The 21,388-nt window shown below is 49.9% G+C and overlaps 2 protein-coding genes across 3 annotated transcripts in view; one reads left to right on the top strand and one right to left on the bottom strand.

Moving 5' to 3' along the window:
• Window positions 1-7,497: 7,497 nt before the first annotated feature.
• ANGEL1 (angel homolog 1) overlaps window positions 7,498-21,388 on the top strand; it is a 67,652-nt gene continuing 53,761 nt past the window's right edge. Inside the window, exon 1 of one of the 2 annotated variants that reach the window (XM_070797899.1) lies at window positions 7,498-7,627. The gene's annotated coding sequence lies outside the window, so the exon portion shown is untranslated. The remainder of the gene's footprint in view (window positions 7,628-21,388) is intronic. The other variant, XM_070797901.1, reaches the window with a different exon arrangement.
• LRRC74A (leucine rich repeat containing 74A) overlaps window positions 7,511-21,388 on the bottom strand; it is a 31,003-nt gene continuing 17,125 nt past the window's right edge. The window contains exons 8-14 of the mRNA XM_070797902.1: window positions 20,924-21,009; window positions 20,261-20,455; window positions 17,442-17,537; window positions 14,829-14,975; window positions 10,986-11,093; window positions 10,029-10,111; window positions 7,511-7,615 (exon numbers count right to left, since the gene is read on the bottom strand). Of these exons, the coding sequence (XP_070654003.1) occupies window positions 7,591-7,615; window positions 10,029-10,111; window positions 10,986-11,093; window positions 14,829-14,975; window positions 17,442-17,537; window positions 20,261-20,455; window positions 20,924-21,009 (740 nt within the window). The 3' untranslated portion in view covers window positions 7,511-7,590. The remainder of the gene's footprint in view (window positions 7,616-10,028; window positions 10,112-10,985; window positions 11,094-14,828; window positions 14,976-17,441; window positions 17,538-20,260; window positions 20,456-20,923; window positions 21,010-21,388) is intronic.

Raw genomic sequence — 21,388 nt, 5'->3', positions numbered from 1 at the left:
GACAGGCTTGCCTTGCCAATCATTGCTTTCTTTTGTTTAAAAACTAAACCAAACAAAACCAATCCCAAGCCAGGTCCCCGCTTGGCAGGGCAGCCTGGTCCTCTGAGGACATCACAGCTTGCCACCACGGGTACCGCTGACCCGTGGGTGGCACTCAGAAACATCCCCTCCTCCCCACTACAGCTCAGGGGCTCCATCCAACTGCACAGACACAGATGCCAGAGGGAGGTCTCTGTGGCCTTAGCTTCTTCGGCTGCCAGCTCCTGAATCGAGCCCGGAGTGCGTGTGTCTGGTGTAGGTCCAAGCTACAAGTCCCAGCTGCCCCTCCCAGAGCCTGTAAGGTGGGACCCTCCCAGCCCAGGAAGGGGCTTCAGATCTTAAGAACCAAGAAAAAGGCCAGATGTCCACCTCATCCCGTGTTGCCCACAGCATGCTCCTGGTCCCTGGCCCTCCTGCCTCCCCCTAGTTCTTAAGATTCTGGACATATTCCTTTGATTTCACTCAAGGGTTTAACCAAAGCCTGAGACTGGAATGCTTCCTGCCGTGTTTCAAAGACCCAGTACTTGGGTGTTTCAAAGATGGCTGCTCGGTTTGGCCCCTAAGGTGCCTGCAGGACCTTCAGCTCCCTGCAGATCTCCCTCAGAGGAGAGGAACTCCCCTGTGATGAGGGCATGCTTATATTAAGGACTTCCTGTGCCAGGACTGGGGTTCAGCGTTTCACATGCAACTCTGTGGGGGAGGGGGTACCATTATCATGCTATTAACAGATAAGGAGATGGAGACTCAGGGAGGATGAGTGACCAGCTCAAGGTTACAGAGCTGATGTAGGTCTGAATCTCAGCCTTGCTTCTTACTAGCAGAAGACTTTGGGTGAGATGCTCAACTTCTCCATGTCTGTATTCCCTCAGCTATAAAATGCGGATGATCACAGATCTCACCGCACAGGGTTCCTGAGAGGATGTAGTTAGTGCACATATGTCTGGAGAAAACCATAATTCAAAAGGATGCATGCACCCCAATGTTCATTGCAGGACTATTTACAATAACGAAGACATGGAAGCAACCTAAATGTCCATCGACAGACGAGTGGATAAAGAAGATATGGTATATATACACTGAAGTATTACTCAGCCATAAAAGTGGACAAAATAATGACATTTGCAGCAACATGGATGGAACTAGAGATTGTCGTACTGAGCGAAGTAAGTCAGACAAGACAAATACCATATGATATTGCTTATATGTGGAATCTTAAAAAAATTGAACAAATGAACTCATTTAAAATCAGAAGTAGAGTCACAGATGTAGAAAACAAACTTATGGTTACCATGGGGGAAAAAAGGAGGAAGAAAAGTTGGGAGTTTGGGATTGATATAACTCCCAACTTTTCTTCCTCCAACAGATAACTAATAAGGACCTACAGTTTAGCACAGGGAACTCTAGTCAGTATCCTGTAATGATCCACACGGGAAAAGAATCTAAAAAAGAGTAGATATATGTATATGTATAACTCATAAACTTTGCTGTACACTCAAAACTATCTCAGCAGTACAAATCAACTAAACTCCAATACAAATTAAAACAAAATAAAGAGTTAATGCACAAAACCAAACTGAGTTGGAGAAACTGAAAAATGTAAACTTAATGAAATGGGGGCACTGAATATGAAATAGAAAAAGTGAAACAAACTGGATAAAAGTAAAAGATCCTCCATCTCTTTTTTGGTTGTTGTTCTTTCTCAAGCCTTTATCAAGCATGGTAGAAAGGCTTTTGTGTGTACGTATATATATAGTGTATATAATATAAACATATATTTTAGAAAATATATTAATTTTTGCCTAGCTAAACAATTTATGACATTTTGATTCTACTTGTCTTACTTAGTATGAATAGAATGCTCAATTGCTAATTTATATTCACTCAAAACTTTGATATAGTTCCCTGTATTTTGGCATTTAGTGTTACTGCTGAAAGTCTGGAAAGCTTATTATCTTAGTGATTTAAAAAAAATTATATGAAGCTTGAAACTTCTAATCCAATTCTGAGAATATAAAGAAATACTATGTTGTACAAAAACAAGCCAAAACAAAGAAAAAACCCAGGATATTAGCATGTGATGGGCTTCCCTGGTGGCTCAGATGGTAAAGAATCTGTCAGCAATGAGGGAGACCAGGGTTCAATCCCTGGGTTGGTAAGGTCCCTTGGAGAAGGAAATGGCAGACCACTCCAGTATTCTTGCTTGGAGAATCCCATGGACAGAGGAGCCTGGTAGGGTACAATCCATTGGGTTGCAAAGAGTTGGACATGACTGAGTGACTAACACACACACACACACACACACACACACACACACAATTATTACTAAAGCACAAATTTTGTTCAAACTTCATAAAATTTTATGCTGGCGTCCACTATTTGCTTTATGAATCTTATTCAAAATTCCACATTGTATTCAGTTGCATTGAGCTGCTTCAGCTGCATGCAGCAAATTCTGGTAAATTCTCTTTTCATTTTTACAAATATTTTCTAATTTTCCTTGTTACAGTTTCTAAGATACACCCATCATTAAAAAGTTGACATGTAATTTTCAAATACATGGTTTTTTAAATAGTATGTTTGATATTAATTTCTCATTTAGGTGTTTTTCTTCTCTGCAATCACCCTTGCTGGTTTTTCGGTCTTCTTACTTTCTCGAGGCTTTCAATGGCTAAATCAAAGACTTCTCTTGGTAAATAAATGTCACATCATACTTGAAAATGTGTTATTTTCAAATATCTTTTGATATTGATTTCGAACATAATTCCACAGTGATAACAGGCTGTATGATTGCAATACCTTTAGACCATGAAATTTTTGCACCTCGTTTCATGTCCCTGGATGTGTTCCAGTGTCTCCTAGTTTATAGTCTATGGAAACTTGAATGGAATTTGTATCCTACTGTTGTGTGAAAATTGTATAAATCTTAATTATGTTGAATTGGTTCATGGTGCTTTTCAGGTCTACTATATCCTACTTTTCTATATTTTCATTCTATTAATTTTTGAGAGTTTGATATTGAAGTTCCAACTAAAATCTTAATTTATCTACTTAAAAAATAATTGTAATATATAGTGGAACTGTATGTAACTTTGTCCTGTATTTTCCAAGTCTCCAGTAAATGTATTATCATACTTTCATAATAAAAAAATAGCAAAGCTAAGTTATGCAGAATACATCATGAGAAACGCTGGGCTGGAGGAAGCACAAGCTGGAATCAAGATTGACGAGAGAAATATCAATAACCTCAGATATGCAGATGACACCACCCTTATGGCAGAAAGTGAAGAAGAACTTAAGGGCCTTTTGATGAAAGTGAAAGAGGAGAGTGGAAAAGTTGGCTTAAAGGTCAACTTTCAGAAAACTAAGATCATGGCATCTGGTCCCATCACTTCACGGCAAATAGATGGGGAAACAGTGGAAACAGTGGCTGACTTTATTTTCTTGGGCTCCCAAATCACTGCAGATGGTGATTGCACCCATGAAATTAAAAGATGCTTACTCCTTGGAAGGAAAGTTATGACCAACCTAGATAGCATATTGAAAAGCAGAGACATTACTTTGTCAACAAAGGTCCGTCTAGTCAAGGCTATGGTTTTTCCAGTGGTCATGTATGGATGTGAGAGTTGGACTATAAAGAAAGCTAAGCACCAAAGAATTGATGCTTTTGAACTGTGGTGTTGGAGAAGACTCTTGAGAGTCCCTTGGACTGCAAGGAGATCCAACCAGTCCATTCTAAAGGAGATCAGTCCTGGGTGATCTTTGGAAGGACTGATGCTAAAGCTGAAACTCCAATACTTTGACCACCTCATGTGAAGAGTTGACTCATTGGAAAAGACCCTGATGGTGGGAGGGATTGGGGGCAGGAGGAGAAGGGGAGGACAGAGGATAAGATGGTTGGATGGCATCACTGACTCAATGGACATGGGTTCGGGTGAACTCCAGGAGTTCGTGATGGACAGGGAAGCCTGGCATGCTGCGGTTCATGGGGTTGCACAGAGTCAGACATGACTGAGCGACTGAACTGAACTGAACTGAAGTTGGTCATGGAAGGAGGGCATGCCCTGGGTACCTGCACTTCAGCTAACCCCCTTTGCTGCCTGGCCATCTTTGACCAGCCAGCCTCTCTTACTCCTGCCTGGCCCCTCTCCTTCTACCTTGGTCCTCAGCTTCTGCTGGGATCCTCCTGCTGGCAGCCTCCTGACATGGCAAGCTGCTAAAGCGCGAGTCAGTCCCTCGTCAGTGGGTGGGTTCCTCGTGTAGTGCTCCCTAAAGGGAGCAGGGCTCTTTCTCAGGTCTTGTCCAGCTCCGAGGTGGGCTGGCTGGGGGTGGGGGCCTGAATGTTTCTGGAGCTTGTACTGAGCACCTGATTTTCTTCCTCACTACAAGACTTCCTGTAGCTCAAATGGTAAAGAATCTGCCTGCGATGCAGGGTTCAATCCCTGGGTTGGGAAGTTCCTCTGGAGAAGGGAATGGCAATCTGCTCCAGTATTTTTGCCTGGAGAATCCCATGGACAGAGAAGCCTGGGAGGCTATAGTCCGTGGGGTTGCAGAGTCGGACATGACTGAGCGACTAACACACACACACACACACAAGGGTTCATGGTCGATGTGAGTGACTTTGCTTCATAATGAGGACAGGTCTGTCCAAGCATCAGGCTGCTGGACGCTTTGGGGCTCTGACATCATGCCAGGCTCCTGGGGGCAGAAGTTTGGGAAGTCAGAGAAAGGGCAGAGCAAGGACCACAAAGCAAGCTGATTCAACAGTCCTCAGGTGGACTTTTGAAGCTGACCTGACACCTAGTGGCCATAAGTAGGAACTACACCACACCTGGGCAGGTTCCAGAGTTGCTGCAGGCAGGGTTTCAGCTGGGCCTCCGTGATGGGGGTGTGTGTCAAGGGGTGGGCCGGAGGGTCCCGGATGGTGGCTTCTCCATATGTCCATCGTTCCTCCAAAACTACACACGCAGAAATAACTTTGATAAGAAAATGTGCTGCCTTTTCTCTTTTAGGCAAAAGGTGAATAAAAACATTTTGAGAAAACTTTGCTATTTTCTTTTTTTTTCTTTTTTAATTTTTTTTAACTTTATTTTATTTTTAAACTTTACATAATTGTATTAGTTTTGCCAAATATCAAAATGAATCCACCACAGGTATACATGTGTTCCCCATCCTGAACCCTCCTCCCTCCTCCCTCCCCATACCATCCCTCTGGGTTGTCCCAGTGCACCAGCCCCAAGCATCCAGTATCGCGCATCGAACCTGGACTGGCATCTCGTTTCATACATGCTATTTTACATGTTTCAATGCCATTCTCCCAAATCTTCCCACCCTCTCCCTCTCCCACAGAGTCCATAAGACTGTTCTATACATCAGTGGCTCTTTTGCTGTCTCGTACACAGGGTTATTGTTACCATCTTTCTAAATTCCATATATGCGCGTTAGTATACTGTATTGGTGTTTTTCCTTCTGGCTTACTTTGCTGTTTTCATTGATCCCTTGAGAGTCCCTTAGACAGCAAGGAGATCCAACCAGTCCAACCTAAAGGAAATAAGCCCAGAATGTTCACTGGAAGGACTGATGCTGAAGATGAAGCTCCAGTACTTAGGCCACCTGATGTGAAGAACTGACTCATTGGAAAAGACTCTGATGCTGGGAAAGATTGAAGGCGAGAGGAGAAGGGGACGACAGAGGATGAGATGGTTGGATGGCATTGCCGACTCAATGGACATGAGTTTGAGCAAACTCCGGGAGATAGTGAAGGACAGGGAAGCCTGGCGTGCTGCTGTCCATTGGGTTGCAAAGAGCTGGACACGACTGAGTGACCAAACAATGAATGAACAACAGTCTACAGTCCATAACAAATTTTGATGTAATAGCCTCATAATCCTCTGGGTTCCACCCAGACACCAGTAATTATTGGATGCTCAGTTATGAGCATGGACTTGATGGAGAATTTCAAGGGTTATAATAGTCTTAAAAGGCAAGCTCCCCGACTTCAAGGGGATCCGATTTATTTGGGGAGTCAAATATATCTACATACCCTGATGGGTGGGGTAGATGTGAGTTTCAGCTCAAAAACTCCTTCTATTGCCTTCTTTTCTTTTCATCATCCTAATTTTGACTCTGAGCCCATATGCTATGCTATGCTATGCTAAGTCACTTCAGTCGTGTCCGACTCTGTGCGACCCCATAGACAGCAGCCACCAGGCTCCCCCATCCCTGGGATTCTCCAGGCAAGAACACTGGAGTGGGTTGCCATTTCCTTCTCCAATGCATGAAAGTGAAAAGTGAAAGCGAAGTTGCTCAGTCGTGTCTGACTCTTAGCAACCCCATGGACTGCAGCCTACCAGGCTCCTCCATCCATGGGATTTTCCAGGCAAGAGTACTGGAGTGGGGTGCCATTGCCTTCTCCGTCTGAGCCCATACAACAGTCTAATTAACAGAAATTCAACTTTAGGCTAAGACTCTGAATGAGGGAAGGGAGGGAAAATAAGCTGTGGGGAGGGGGACAGATTTTCAGATCATGATTCCACCACATGTGCAGAAAGGGCTTAACATCACCTCCACCCTTGATGAAGAAGTAAAGTGAACCCCGAGGGCTGGTGCCTTGATTCCCAGGTGCCATTCCAGCACTTCCCTGGTGCTCCAAAGTGTGGCCCCTGGGCACCCCCAAACTCTCCCAGCTTTCCCTCGATTGCCCAAAGCAATTGCCAGGTGCATGAGTTTTTTCATCTCACCCTCTTGTTTTTATTGAGCACCTACTATAAGCAGGCACTGAACAGGTACAAAGGACAGTTCCTGCCCTTGTTCGTCCCAGAGGCGGCTGGCGGGCTTAATCAAAACCCCTGAAGGCACCCATTCCCCCCGCCGGCTCAACATATGCTGTTCTTGGCTACACCTGCTCTTCTTTTGCTAAGCTCCTCATGCCTCCCCAGTTTCCCAAGGAATTTTACAAAGAAATGCAGGATGGCAGATCCCTAGAACAGGCGGGGGATCTTTGGTTTCAGCTGTCCCACTTTTCAGGTGGAACCACGAGGCTCCAAGGTCAGATGGCCAGGCTGTGCCAGGCTACACTGGATGCCAGCTCGCTCCGTCTCCCGCCCGGACTCTCTCCAGGTGACACCCTGGCCTGTGTGTCCAGAGGCCCCGTCCTCACTTCCTGAGCACCTGCTCCCTCTGCCACTTCCTCCCGAGTCTCAGCCATGCCCCCAGACACAGTTTACAAGCACAGTGGCAACTGCTTGCGTGCGCTGACCTTTCCCCCACTGCTCTCATTCTGTCGCCCAGCAACCCCACACACTCCCAATCTGTCTCATGGCTCTTGATGAGGCCGCCAAGGACGGGCCCCCTAAAACCAGAGGGTGCTCCCAGGGGAAGGGCAGGCCACCAGCAGCCCGGAGACCCAAGCCAGACTTTATTGGCTGGCTCACAGCCCTGGCCTTGGGGTTTGTCCACCGAGGTTTCAGCCAGCTCTCCGCCTCCTCCCCTGCCACCAGCCGACGTGCCAGGAGTTCTCTGTCGCCGAGACGTCTTTCCAGACTGGACGTGTTGCTATGACCTCGTCATTTTCAAGAAACTGGATTGAAAGGTAAGGGGATAACGCTGAGTGCCAATGCAGCCTAGTAGTGGCTGATTGCCGAGAGTGTTTAGACAGGCTCGAACCCCAGTGAGACCGTGTGTAAACCCCTCTCTCGTCTTGGCAAAGCAATGCCCGAGGTGAGCTTCAGCGTCCGGACAGGGATGAGGGTGGGTTTACGTTGTCAGCTTTGGCAGCAGATTTAATTTTAGAATGTGGACGTGCTCCTCCTGGGTCCGAGCCACCCAACCCACGTTAGACAAACAGGTGTGCAGACACGACATACGAAAGGAAGTTGGTGACTGTTACTTGTGGCAGCAAAACTTTAGAAATAACCTAACAGTCGGTAAGAGAGTCTCTTTCTGCACGGTGATATACCACGCGGTGGTTGAAAAGGCTGAGACAGATCTAAAGATACTAACGTGGACAGTTCGCCCAACCATACTGTAAGGCAGAGCAAGGTCAGAGGACTGTGACAGTATGGTGCTGTGCATGTGTGTTAGTTGGTCAGTCGTGTCTGACTGTGACCCCATGGACGTAGCCCACCAGGCTCCCCTGTCCGTGGGATTCTCCCGGGAAGAAGACTGGAGTGGGTTGCCATTTCCTTCTCCAGGGGATCTTCCCAACCCAGGGATTGAACCCAGGTATCCTGCATTGCAGGTGGATTCTTTACCATCTGAGCCACCAGGGAAGCCCTGGTATGCTTCTATTTATGGTAAGAGACTCTGTGTGTGTGTGTGTGTGTGTGTGTGTGTGTGAGGGTCAAATAATGTATAGTAAAATACTGTGAGTCTACCACATGCCAGCTAGTGTTCTATGTGCTTCATAGGCTTTAACTCATTTAATCCTTGAAAGCTCCCAGCCCTATATACAGATGGGGAGACTGAGGCACCGGGAGGTTGGGTAAACTGCCCAGTTCCACAGGAGTGGAGCTGGGGTTGGAACCAAGGTGGCCCGGTCCCAGAGTCCATGTTTTTAACACTTGGAGAACACACGCACGCACACACACACACAGACACACACTTGATTGCAAGTATGTGGGAAAAGTTTCCGAAGCATGCATCTGGGCTTGCTCACAAGCGCACTCTGGGGGCAGCAGGAGCTGTGGGGGCAGGTGAAAGAGTGCCTTCATTTTCTCCCTACGGCACTTCTGTGGACTTAGGCCTTTTACAAGTAGATATGATTTGTAACAAAAAATGATAATTTCAAGCAACAATAAAAAAGAAAGATAACTCTGCTCTTCAATCGGAAGTAACAGAACTGCAGTGTGTGTGACCGCAGGGGAATTCGAGGTGCCCGCTAGAGCTCCCCACTTGGGTCCTGAGGCCCCAGCTCCGCCTCTTGATGGCCACACGGCCTCAGATGAAAACTGGAGGGTTGCTGGACCCGACCTGATCTTCAGCCCTCTGCCTTGGGCTCCTCCCACCAGTCCCGAGGAACAGGAGGTGGTGCTTTAGAGAGGGCGGGTTGGGGTGGGGGGCCCTCGAGGTGGGGTGCACGCCTGAACCACCCTGCTGGGGCGATGCTTGCTGGATGATGGTGTTGCTCCTGACCAAGAGCATCATGTGCCAGCCTCTCATGTGCATTGTCTCCACTCTATTGTTAAGAAACGCTCTTGGGTGCTGTGGTTATCACCCCATTCTAAACACTTGGAGACTGAGAGCCCTGCACACAGCCTCACCCTTACTATTAGAGCCGAATTACAGCAGAGGCAGCGGCTCCTCCACGCATGAGGGACTCTGACAGAGGCAGGGACAGAGGTTCTGGGGGAGGGCCGTGGGGCAGGATCAGACAGGGGCCTCCTCCGGCAGTCTCCTTAGGGCTTCCTCAAGACACGCAGCTGCAGGGCCATGTGCAGACCAGCGGGTCCTGCAGCCTCAGCCCGGAGGTCTGGCATAGGGAAGCAGGTGCCCGGACCATGCAGACCTGGGTCCTAAGGCTGCAGCTGCCCCTTTCTGGCCGCAAGCACTTGGCTCCATGCCTTCCTTCGCTGAAGCTCTGTTTCATCCCTCACAGTAGGGTGGGGAGCACGCTAGTGCCCGTTGGGTACTGTGAGAATCCGGGCACCTGTCTGCTGACTGGTGGAGTACTTGGCATGTGGTAAGGGCCCATGGATGTTGGTCACTGTTATGATCATTGTCAAGGTCCTTGTTGGTCTCTTCAAGGAGTTCCTCACCTGCCTGGCTGCCTACGCTCCAGGAGAGTTGAATGACCCGCGGTTCCCCATGGTGCCTCTGTCCTCTCGTCTGTCTGTCTGACACCCCGTCCCCACCCCAGGGCCTCGCCCTCTGCTCCATGCATCCCCATCGCTCCAGCATGGCCCCTGGAGCCAGGGTGCCTTAGACGGAACTGGGGGCCTTCCGGGGGGCAGAGGGGCAGCCCAGAGAGGCCTGGGCAGTGGGGCCGGGCTGACCTGAAGTCCACCATGCCTGTCTTCTCGCCCAGCTTCTTTATCAGCTCCCTGACTTGGTACCGGTTTATGGGGACCTTGTTCTGCTGAGGAGGTGGACAGAACATGCAAGGTCAGTGGAGCTCTCTGCTCCCCGCCCCCGACCTCCCCATCACATACACACACACACCACAGTGCTTCACTCACTCGCCTTGGGCCCACAGCTGGCAACTGAGAGATCCGAGGGAGCTGAACCCACACACCCTGCAGGGCAGGAAGAAGTGCCCCCGACACCCAGGGGTCACTGCCCAGACCCCCGAGCCTCTCCTTTCAATCTGGGGGGCCCTGTGGGGGAAAGAGGTGGGAGTCCAGGTGGAGTGGGCGGCAGTGACTTTGCAGTGTGGGAGGTTCATCCTTCCCTCCCTGGTACCGAGTCTAGCCAGCCCTCTTCAGGCCCAGCTCCGAGGGTCCTATCCCCACTCTGGACCCCCACAGAGTCCTATTCTTGCAGGGCCCATCCTTCCTAGGGGTGCTCTGGAGCCAGACCTGTTCACATTTGCATTTCAAGGGTTCCTCAGCACCTCCATCATATCCTGCACTTGAAGGTGTGGGATTTCAGCCAAGACGATACAGCCTGAGGTAAAATACCGGGGCACTGGGATGTGGTCTCTTATCCTACTCCCGTGTGGAATCTGCCCAGTAGCCAAATGCAATGGGGAGAAAGACCTTGAAGATGAAGCACGTGTGTCTTTGGGCAGCATCGTGGGTCATCAGTGGCACCCAGCCATGCAGTAGAGAACGGCGTCAGGGGGTGATGGAGGGAGGTTTAGCTGTCCCTCTGGGTCTCGATAGAGGAGGTGGACCAGCTGGCTCCTCACAGCCAGCGGGGAAGCTCTGTGAAATGCTCGTGTGTGTCTCTGTCTGTCACACACCGTGCACACACGCACACCTAGTGCCTGCGGCCACGAGGCATCCACCTACCTGTATCATGGCTTTCCGGAACTCGCCCACAGGCATCATCATCTCTCCACTAGGGTTCAGGCTCCTGAAGAAGTCCAGGACGGAGATTTTGTTTTGGTCTGCGTAGCTCTGGGAGAAGCAGGAGACACCACGAGCTTTGTAACATCTGTACGAACCCCCCACCCCCGTCTCCCGCCCCACCTCCGACCCTCCACCTGCCCAGACTGAGGTCCGGCAGAACCACACATGATGCTTCCCACGTGTCTGTCCCACCCGGATGGAGCAGGCTGTCCTGCCGGTCCACATCCCAAGGGCGGAAGGATAGTTGCCGAGGCTGTTAAGTTTCCACAGCATGGAGGGAATAGGGCGGTGATCATATGTATGTGCACTATTTAGCTTTGAGGTCGCCCCTGCTAAGACTAGTGGAGACGGTGCTCTGTGGATGTGAGAGGGCTGTTGTCAGCTCAGAGACCCAAAGACCAAACCAGAACCATGTAGTGGGACGGGCGGAGCAGGCTCCTGGAATTCATAGGATTCTCATTATTTCATCCGAACATCCTCATATGGAGATGTACTGTGTTAGAGTATTTTAAAAATGATATGTCATTGTTTTCCATTCAAAGATAGTAGCTACTCACATTTTAAGGTAATTTTAGATTAATAGAAAGAAAAAAATGAAAAATTACCCATAGTCCAATCCCACCGCCCAGAGGTAACATCTTGACGTACATTTTTTTTCATCTGCCTGCCTATCTATCTAACATCTTTCTACCATACATACTGTTTAATAAAATGCACTGTATTATATATTGTGAGCTCCTTTCCAGTATCATTAAGTGTTCTTTTGGTTTCTTTTTAGTATCTTCTGGTTTATCTTTCCCTCTGACTCTCAAAAGCCGAAGGCAAGGCGCAGCTGCGCTGACAGGTATTTTTGCAGACACCCTTGCTCACAGAGGAATTCCTCAGGGATCACTCTCCTCTCCCTGTACCTCCCTCTCAGCTGTACTCAGCTGACCCCACCCCGGGATAAATCCCGGACCCCCATCTCTAATTCCACATCCCCAGCAGCTGCTCGCCAGTCCATACCGAACCCCACTGACACCTCAATCCAACAGGTCTGAAGTGAGCCTGAGTCAGCTGGATTCTGTGATCCCTGTTACTGAGGGCTGCAGCAGCTACACCCACTCCAGTTCCTTCTTACCCACCTCTATAGTGTGTTACAGAGGCTGGAAAACCAAAGACCAGCCTTCCCCAAGCCCCCTTGAGGCTATGGGTAGGAACGAGATGGTTTCACCAAGCCCTTTGGTGAGATGCATGTGTGACCCGAGTGCTTTGGCAGCTTGGGGGGGTGGCTTCCCGATTCTGCAGGTGATTCCTGGTTGGGTGTCTTCCTGCCCAAGGCAGAAGGGACAGCCCTCCTGGTAACCCAGTTGGGGTGTCTGGCAACCTTTTCTGGAATCTAAACGTGGAGGCTTTTCTTCAGCCCTCTCATGTCTCTGGGGTCTCTTTCTGGTAATTCATTCCTCTTTGCTTAACCTAGTGGAGTGGATTCTGTGGTCTGCAACTAAGAGCTTGACTGGCGGATGGGCCTGTCACTTTGGGAGGTGTTTTGGCAAGACCCAACATAGTTCCTGCCCTGGAAGAGTTCAGTTTTGTGGTAAAAGGTGAAGCAGAGGGCTGTGGTAGTGTGTACCAAGGGCATTGACTCTTGACCGGGGAACCTGAGAAGGGTTGCCCGAGGAAGGGACACTCAAGTGCAGACCGAGGGAGTGCGGAGGAGGGGGTGAGACACAGAGGGCAGGAGGAGCAGTGTTCCAGGCAGAGGGACCCAGAGCTGACTTTAAGGGATGCAAAAAACAATGGGGAGAGATCCAGTGGGGCTGAAATGGGAGGGTGGGGAGATGGGAGGGATGAAGTCAGAGTGGGTAGAGAGGGCAGGGGCAGCTTCTTTTCCCCACTGGACTTCCCTATTGCTGGCAACATTACCATCATTCTTTTAGTCCATTGGGCTTGAAATTTGTAGTTATCTTCACCTCTCTCCTCTTCCCACAGGTCTCTCTTCTCCCAACACACACATACCCACACCCACACCCACACACGCAGACACAACCACTCACCAGGTCCTGGAGATGTTCCGTAAGGATATCTCCACTCCCATCGTCCTTTTCAGCCAAGTTGCCGTTCTATATCTAGAATACTACAAGCGTGTCCTCATTGATTTTCCCATTCTCATATTTACCCCCTTCAGTTCTTTTCTCTCCCTGTTGCCAAAAATACTCTCCCTCAGTCCTGCTGGATTCACATCACACCCTCTGCTCAACAACTCTCCCTGGCTCCCTGCTCCCTGACTTCAAACCCAACTCTGAGCCTACAGTCTGAGGACTGCCGCATCCAGCCCCAGCCTCCCTTTGCAGCCTTGGTTCCCAGGCTTCCCTGTGAGACTGGAGCCAAGTGGTTCTGTTCCCACCCCTCCAGACACACTGCAAGTGACTCCCTGTCCACTCCTTTCTGGTGGGAGTCCCCCTCCCTCCATCCCTCCCTCTGGGGCTCACCTGCACCCTTTCTGCATGTCAGGGTCCTTGCCCCAACCCACCTCTGCCAGGAGGCATCCTTCCCTGCTTGCCCAGTCCTGCAGTGACCTCTAGTTTGGATTGTACTGACACTTGCTACCTTGGTCACTTGTTTATTATTTATCATCTGACATTTTCTATTGGAAATGACTGTATCCCATCTTCCCAGCCAGATTGTTGGGCCCCTGAGGGGAAGGCCTATGGTTTACATTGTATGTGTGGTTGGGTCTCTCCTCTGGGATTCCTTTTCTATATTGTTTTAAAACGAGGAACAAGGGCACTTTGCACTAGAAAACTCCATGCCCACTCTACTTGCAAAACAAATTTCTCCTCTATTCACCTGACATCGATTCACTGATAAAGATATAAAGATACTTGATACTGCTTTGCTTTCTAGAACTTTTCCTACAGTGAGAATTTTCATGCAAGAGCTCTTCTATTTGGTTCTGAAACTAAGGCACAGAGGTCCTGTGGCACATGCCATGCAGAATTGCCTTTGCAGGGCACTCTCCCAGCTCCTGCTGCCCCGGGTGGTAACAGTCCTGCCCCCAGCAGCACACCCCTCGCCTGCACGTCCAGGGCGGAGGCGGGAGTGAAAACCCCAGGCCTGGGCAGTCACTGCTCTGTGAGGTCATTGGACCAGAGGAGCTATAACATCCCTTCCAGCTCTAACACTCTCTGAGTTTTATTTCCACTGTTACATCTTTTTCCTCTCACTGCCAGACACAATTTAAGACTGGAGCCAGGAGCAGGTGACCTCTAGATATAAAAGACTTACAGATTTCTCATTAGTTGAAGCCACCAAATACCCATGCTGACCACAGGGTCAGGATGTCTTTGCATCCTTACCAGCTATTGGAAAGAGCCTCTGTGAATTGTGTGCTGGTCACATGCCAAGTATTGTTCTAAGTCCATCATGTGGAGTATAGAATTTAACCTTCACAGCAGCCCTGCTGGGGTGGGTACTATTATTATGCCCATTTTACAGGTGAAGAGACTGAGGCACAGAGCAATTCAGTGACTTGTCTCTGGTTGTAATGGAGGAGCCTAGCTGGTAGTAACCATCCTGTTCCATGGCCCTCCCTCTTTAGCCAGTTCCATGCACTTCCTTTCCTCTGGGAATCAGGAAGCATTGCTGATGGATCTGAGAGTCAGAGGGGATATCCTGCAGCTGAGAATCCCTTGTCAGACAGGACCATGAACACGCTCCGGGGGAGGAGAAATTCTGGGAGCTGAGCCAAAGGTTAACGTTTTCTGGGGCCTCTGGGGGCTCTTAGAGGGAAGCAGGGCTCACCTGGATCAGTTTCACGGGGTTCGTCCATGTGAAGAGGGTTTTCTTGGCCGAGGGGGCTTGCACTGACTTGTATATCACATCCAGCTGGGGGTGGATGGCACACACCCCATCCAGGATTTTCACGAACTGCTCGGACACCAGCACATTCTGCAGCAGGGAGAGAGGGGACCTGTCGGGCAGCGGGTGCTGCCGTCATGCCATCTCCCAGCCCGGCGGGCTCCCCCCAAGCAAAGCCACGTGTTGTCTTTTCTAGTTTGTTCTGCGGTGCTGCTCCTAGCCCGGGACACAGCCGTCCTTTGCTAGCACTGGCGGTTTGGCTTGTGAGTTTCCCACGTGATCTGGATCAGGTGTCCTAGCTGGGCGCTGGTGGCCTGTCACCGCCTGTCAACTCACTCTGCTCTCAGAAGGTGAGCCTAGTGTCTGTGTGTGACAGACGGGCACGGCTGTGGGGTTACATGACTGGCCCCCAAAGGCCCTGAAAAGCCCATTTCTACCCCAGTGTTGGTCTTCAGAGCTGAAGCCCTAGCAGAGAGCCCCTCATTCCAGCCATCCGGTTGCACGTGGGGAGCCCCCGCCTTGTGGAAGGGCCTCCATGCCCACTTAGAGGCTGCAGGAGAGCACGTGCTCTGTGTGATGGTGTTTGATGAAACCTGGCCTCCGTGGGTGTGCTCCACCGGCTTCATCCCTCAGCTGCGGCTCTCAGTATCTTTTGCCTTTTCAAAGAACTCAATTCGTGCTAAGGGCTGAAGACTTACTCCCTCTCCTTTGTAGGTATTCTAGAGAAAGTTCTAGAAGCATCTACAATGAAGGGATTCCAACACTACTTAGAGTTATGGTGGCATCATGTGGAGTGGCAAGAGAAACTCCAGCTCAGGGGTTTATATGCCGCCTTAGGGTCTAAACAGCACCACTTCCGACATTCCCTCAGACACCCCAAGATAGTGCTCGGGTTCACACCTTCCAACCTGCACTGCAGGGGGTGGGAGGAGCCGAACTCTAATGAACTCTGGACCCAGGGGCTGAGGTCAGAGGCAGCAACACAGGGTGCAGGTCAGAGCTGTGGGACAAGCAGGGAGCAGGCCTCTGAGGAGGAAAACCAGGAGCACAAGGAGGAGCCAGGGCTGGGGAGGAGGAGACGAGGGAACAAATTGAAAAGGACAGCAGGTATGTTTTTATGACACTTTATAATCTGTGGCAAATATAAACCCAATTTTTACTCATTATTCAGTTCTAAGAAGCTTGGATTTCAAACGCAAAACATCATCCCTGATAGACTTGCAAGGTATTAAAGTCTTAACAAAACCCCAATTAGTGTGGCATTAAGCAAATGTGAAAGGACTTTTCACACTTCACCTTTACAGAACTCTAGAGTGGGAGGCAGAAGCCCTGGTTTACTCCTCGCTGCGTTTCACACCTGCTGTGTGGTCCTGGGTGAGTGGCCTAACCTCTCTGTTTCAGGTTCTTTACGTGTAAAGCAGGACAATGAGGACGAGTACTAGTCATGGGTTGAATCGTATCCCCACAAAAAAAGATGCTGAAATCCTGACCCCAGTATCTGTGAATATGACCTTATTGAGAAATAAGATCTTTGCAGATGATCAAGTTAAAAATGAGGTCGCTAGGGTGGGCCCTAACCCGATATGACTGGTGTCCCTGTAACAAGGGAACACTGGGATACAGAGACAGGGAGCGTGACACCTGAGGCTGAAGGCAGAGATCCAGGGTGAGGTCTCTACAAGCCAAGGAACAGTGAAGATTGCCTGCAAACTACCAGGAGCTAGAAGAGAAGCAGGGAGCAGATTCTTCCTTACAGTCCTCTGGAGGAACCGACCTGACCAACACCTTGACCTTGAACTTCTAGCCTCCAGGACTGTGAGACAAGACATTTCTATCACTTGAGTCACTTGCTTTGTGTACTTTGCCTTGGCAGCCCTAGGTCACGAATACATTCTACCTACTTCCCAGAGTAGAACTAAACGAGTTGGCGCCTATAAAATGGCTTTGGGGCTTAAAAAAAAGAGTATAAACTGGTAGACAAGTATAGGATATTGTTGGCAACAGCTCCTACCTCTGGGATGATTCAGGCCAGAGTACCCACAGAGTGGAGTCACCTCCGCAAGCTTCCCGCCTCCATCTAGGTTTTTTTTTTTTACACTCAAATACTACTCTGATTAGAGTAGGCTGAGTCATGAAATGAAAACACAGATTTGGACATGTTTTCATACTCAGATTCTAAAAATCCTGTGATTGTGGAAGCATTCTAAGGCCCAGAGCCATCCATCAACAAAGCTGACTGCAGACAGGTCTGTTCTGGGGTCCCCCACCTTTGATTCTGGTGTTCCTCCTCTCTGCCCTCAGGCCTGCTCTTGGGGGTGCAGGTCCTGGGTTCTCAGGATCGGGCAAATAATTTTATACCATGATGTTACTGACTGACTGGCTACTCCAATGGAAAGGACCTCTGGAGGAGGGCAGAGTTGTACCCTAAAAGGAGTGTTTTGTCTTTTCTTCTCCTGGAGCACGTAGGCCCTGAGGGCCAGAGCTGTTGGCACCTGGCATGGTGGCCATGGCAACTGGCATGCTCCCTGAGTGTGAGCGAACCATCAGATGACTTACAGAAATGTCAATATCCTCCATCCTGGATTTGGGGTTCCTCTTGATGGACAGGATAAGTAACACAGCCCCATCCATACTTATGGGGTTCAGGAAAAGCTGTGGGAGGAAGGGAAAGGCAGAAGGAGGCAGAGATGGGGGCAGAAAAGGCTGGTTCAGAGCACGGTTTCCATATATCCCCGTCAAACCACAGTCTATGTCTTCCTTCCAGATTTCTCTGTAAGCACCCATCTCCCTGTCTGTCTGTCTGTCATCCATCCACTTGTCCATCTCACTGCTCATCCATCCATCCATCCAACAAACATCGACTGGGGCCCTGCAACACGCCAATCACTGGGATAAGCACAGGCAAGCATGACAAGGATCTAAAATGAAAATATTTGGTCACTGTAGAAAAAATTTAAAAGCAGTAGAAAAAAATGTTAAAATCACCTATATTTCACTAACCAGAAAAAAATCTTCGTGGCCATTTTGCTGAGCTAGTTTTTTAGTCTTTTAGAAGTCAGATTCTCTGAACTTGCCTTGGCTTCGTTGGCCCCCAAGGCTGAGTCTTTGGCAAGCCGAGTCTGTTCTTCCTGTCTGAATCACACTTGGTGCCCATCCAGGCAGGCCAGCCTCTCAGCTTCCGCAGTCACTAGGCGGCCACCTGGAGTGGTCTGCCATCACCAAGCTACTTCCACTGGTCAGAACCTGACTTCCTCTTGTCACCGCAAAGCTCTAGGGTGACTGCCCTCTTGAATGGCAGCTCATCTTCACTGATTCCTAACTCCTGTTCTTCTTCCACCAGCACTCCCACGTCTGTGGTCCCCCAGAGTCACCCACATATCTTGCGGGAGTTGGAACTGCAGTAGAAAGCCAGGTAGAGCTGACTTCCCTCTGCCTCTTGCTAGCTGACAAGTCACACAGCCTCAGTCTTCTCATCTGACAAGTGGGGTTACTGGAGCCCACTTGATGGGGCTGGGCCAGGAATAAGGAGACAAATCACTTGAAACAGATCCTGGCTCAAAGTAGGAGCCCCAGAAAGGGGACCTGTTAATACAAGGCCTCATTTTTCATCAATTGCCAACTTCCGAGGAGCTTCTCTGTTATAAATTAGCATCTATAAGCAAATTAATTTAAAATGAAATACATATTCATTCATTTACTTAATAAATATTCATTGGGCATCCCATGGACAGAGGAGCCTGGTGGGCTACAGTCCATGAGATCACAAGAGTTGGACATGACTTAGTAAGTCCTGTAGACTCAGGACTACTATCCTGTAGACTCCTGTAGTCCTGAGTCCTAGCGGAGTATTATATCCCCCGTACCCAGGACTCTGCTAGGTACAGGTGATATTAATGGGCAAACCCGAATACGTCTTTGTCCTCAGGAAGCTCTCAGGCTAGTGCGTGACAGACAAGTCACTCAGAACGAGAATATAAAGAGGAACTCTGGGGAGTTCTAGGAGAAGGGGTGAACAGGATCTGAGGGTTCCCTGGGGGTGCCTAGGGTACTGGGGCTCCCACTGTGTTCTGAGGCAGAACAGAAACTGAGGCCAGTCAGGGGAGGACTGTGGGCTAAGGAAGCAGTGTGGGCAAGGTCCTGCAGGGAGGGAGGTGAAAAAGCCCCTGCGGTCTCCCCTGGTGGTCCAGTGGTTAAGAAGTGAAAGTGAAAGTCGCTCAGGACTCTTAGCAACCCCATGGCCTGTACAGTCCATGGAATTCTCCAGGCCAGACTACTGGAGTGGGTAGCCTTTCCCTTCTCCAGGGGATCTTCCCGACCCAGGGATTGAATCCAGGTCTCCCACACGGCAGGCGGTTTTTTTTACCAGCTGGGCCACCAAGGAAGCCCAAGAATACTGGAGTGGGTAGTCTATCCCTTCTCCAGGGATAGACTTCTCAACCCAGGGATTGAACCGGGGTCTCCTGCATTGCGGGTGGATTCTTTACCAGCTGAGCTACCAGGGAAGCCCATGGTTAAGAAGCTGCCTGCCAAGGTAGGGGGTGCGGGGATGATCCCACATGTCATGGAGCTCCTAGACCCTTGCACCACAACTACCAAAGCCTGAGTGCCTAGAGCCTGTGCTCTGCACTGAGAAGCCACCGCAATGAGAAGCATGTGCACTATAATGAAGACCCAGGGCAGCCAAAAAATTTAAAAAAATAAAAAGACCCTGAGGCATTGGCTGGAGCATAGGAGTTGGGGGGAGGGTAAACTTGAAACACACTGAGGGAAAGGACTGGGTTTGAGCCATGGAGGCCCTGGGGGATGGGGGGCTTAAGCTGGAGTAGAGTAGGTAGGGGTGGGGTTAGAAGCCAGATTTACACTCAAAAGGCACACTCTGGCTGCAGCGTGGAGAGAAACTGGAGGAGGGGATTCCCTGGCAGTCTAGCGGTTAGGACTTGGCGCTTTCACTGCCCGGGCCTAGGTTCAATCCCTGGCTGGGGAACGGAGATCCCGAAAGCCACTTTGTGAAGAAAAAAAACCTGGAGGAGACCCAGATGGGAGAAAGGAAAACCAGTTAAGAGACAAACTGCTACCCTGTGCCAGGTGAGAGTGGAGAGTGTGACACTGAATTTACAGAATAAAGCCAGCCAAGAACGTAGATTTTTCTCTCCAGCAACATCCCAACCCACTCCCGCTCCCCCCTGTCCCCACACACACAGATACACATGTGCATGCACACACAGGGATGCAGGGACACATACACAGATGCACACCCACTGACGCACACATGCATGGGTGCAGAGACACACAGACATGCAGTTACACACACGTGGAGGCACACACACACACATGCACACACAAGCTGTCCTGTCTCCTGCCCGGGTGAAGACTACCTTCAGAACTTTGAGGCTTTCATTCAACTCCAGGGCTCTGCTGATTTTGGAGAGCCCGTCGTTGGTGATGTTATTGCTGCTGAGGTCTAGGTAGGTCAGGTAGCTGTTGAGTCTGAGGACCTCCCCTAGGGCTGCAGCCCCCTCGTTCCCAAAGCTGTTCATGGAGAGATCGAGTTTCTTCAGCGACACGTTAGACTGCAGGGAGAAGGGAAAATAGCGCCAGCATCAAGGCTGCAGGCAACTCATCCAGCCAACGGGCCCCCATTTTTGTCCCTGGCCGGCTTCCAGACAGAGTGCTCAGTGGTCCCCGGGAGAGAGACGGCCAGATCTTTCCAGATCCCTCCCAGCTGGGCTCAGAGTCTCAGAGCTCATTCTCTTTGGGTGAAGGTCATTCCCTTCGCCCTGAGTTAAACTGCCCCTTTGAAGTTACCCCCAGAGGTGCGTATGAGGCCCCAGTAGGGCAAGTTTCCCTGGGAGGGATTTGTACTAAAGGAGGACACGCATTCAGGAGTTGTGGGAGGCAGACTGACTGTGAAGAGCGCCTGAGGAGGTCTCAGATCACTGTCCTCAATGGTGACCATGGAGAAGGGGTTCAAGATGGTGGACAGAGGGCCTGGTCATCCTCACCCGGGCTCAACCCTGGCTCCACTCCCGCAGGCTTACCCGGAGACCATTGCACAAGGCCACCACTCCCCGGATGTAGAGGTGGTTCCAGCTCAGATCCAGCGACTGGAGCCCTACATTGATGGCTGAGGGAGGGGAGGGCGTCATCTCAGCCTCCCCCACCTCCCGGAGAACCCAGGCTCTGGGTTGGCCTGAGATCCATGAAATTGGGGGTAAGAATGGCTCAGTCCTCATGCAAAGCAGAACACTGAGGCAATAACTTGTCAGTTATCCATTTAAACACAAAATGACAAGGGGATTCCCAACGCCACAGAATCGTGGTAAGATACTTGTACATTGCAGGTGGCAAACGTGGGATACACTCTGAACTGTCTGGTCAGAGATGTTTTCCTACTAAAATCTGTTTGCTCCATCTCAGGGCAATATCACCCCTGAGACTCTTCCTAGGTAGACAGTATAGTATGTAAGGTGAGTGACACTTGCAGATGTTTCCCCTGGCATCGC

This window comes from Bos indicus, chromosome 10 (genome assembly GCF_029378745.1).
Source record: "Bos indicus isolate NIAB-ARS_2022 breed Sahiwal x Tharparkar chromosome 10, NIAB-ARS_B.indTharparkar_mat_pri_1.0, whole genome shotgun sequence".
In the NCBI taxonomy this organism is placed as follows: domain Eukaryota; kingdom Metazoa; phylum Chordata; class Mammalia; order Artiodactyla; family Bovidae; genus Bos; species Bos indicus.
This window is presented reverse-complemented; position numbering and strand designations above follow the sequence as displayed.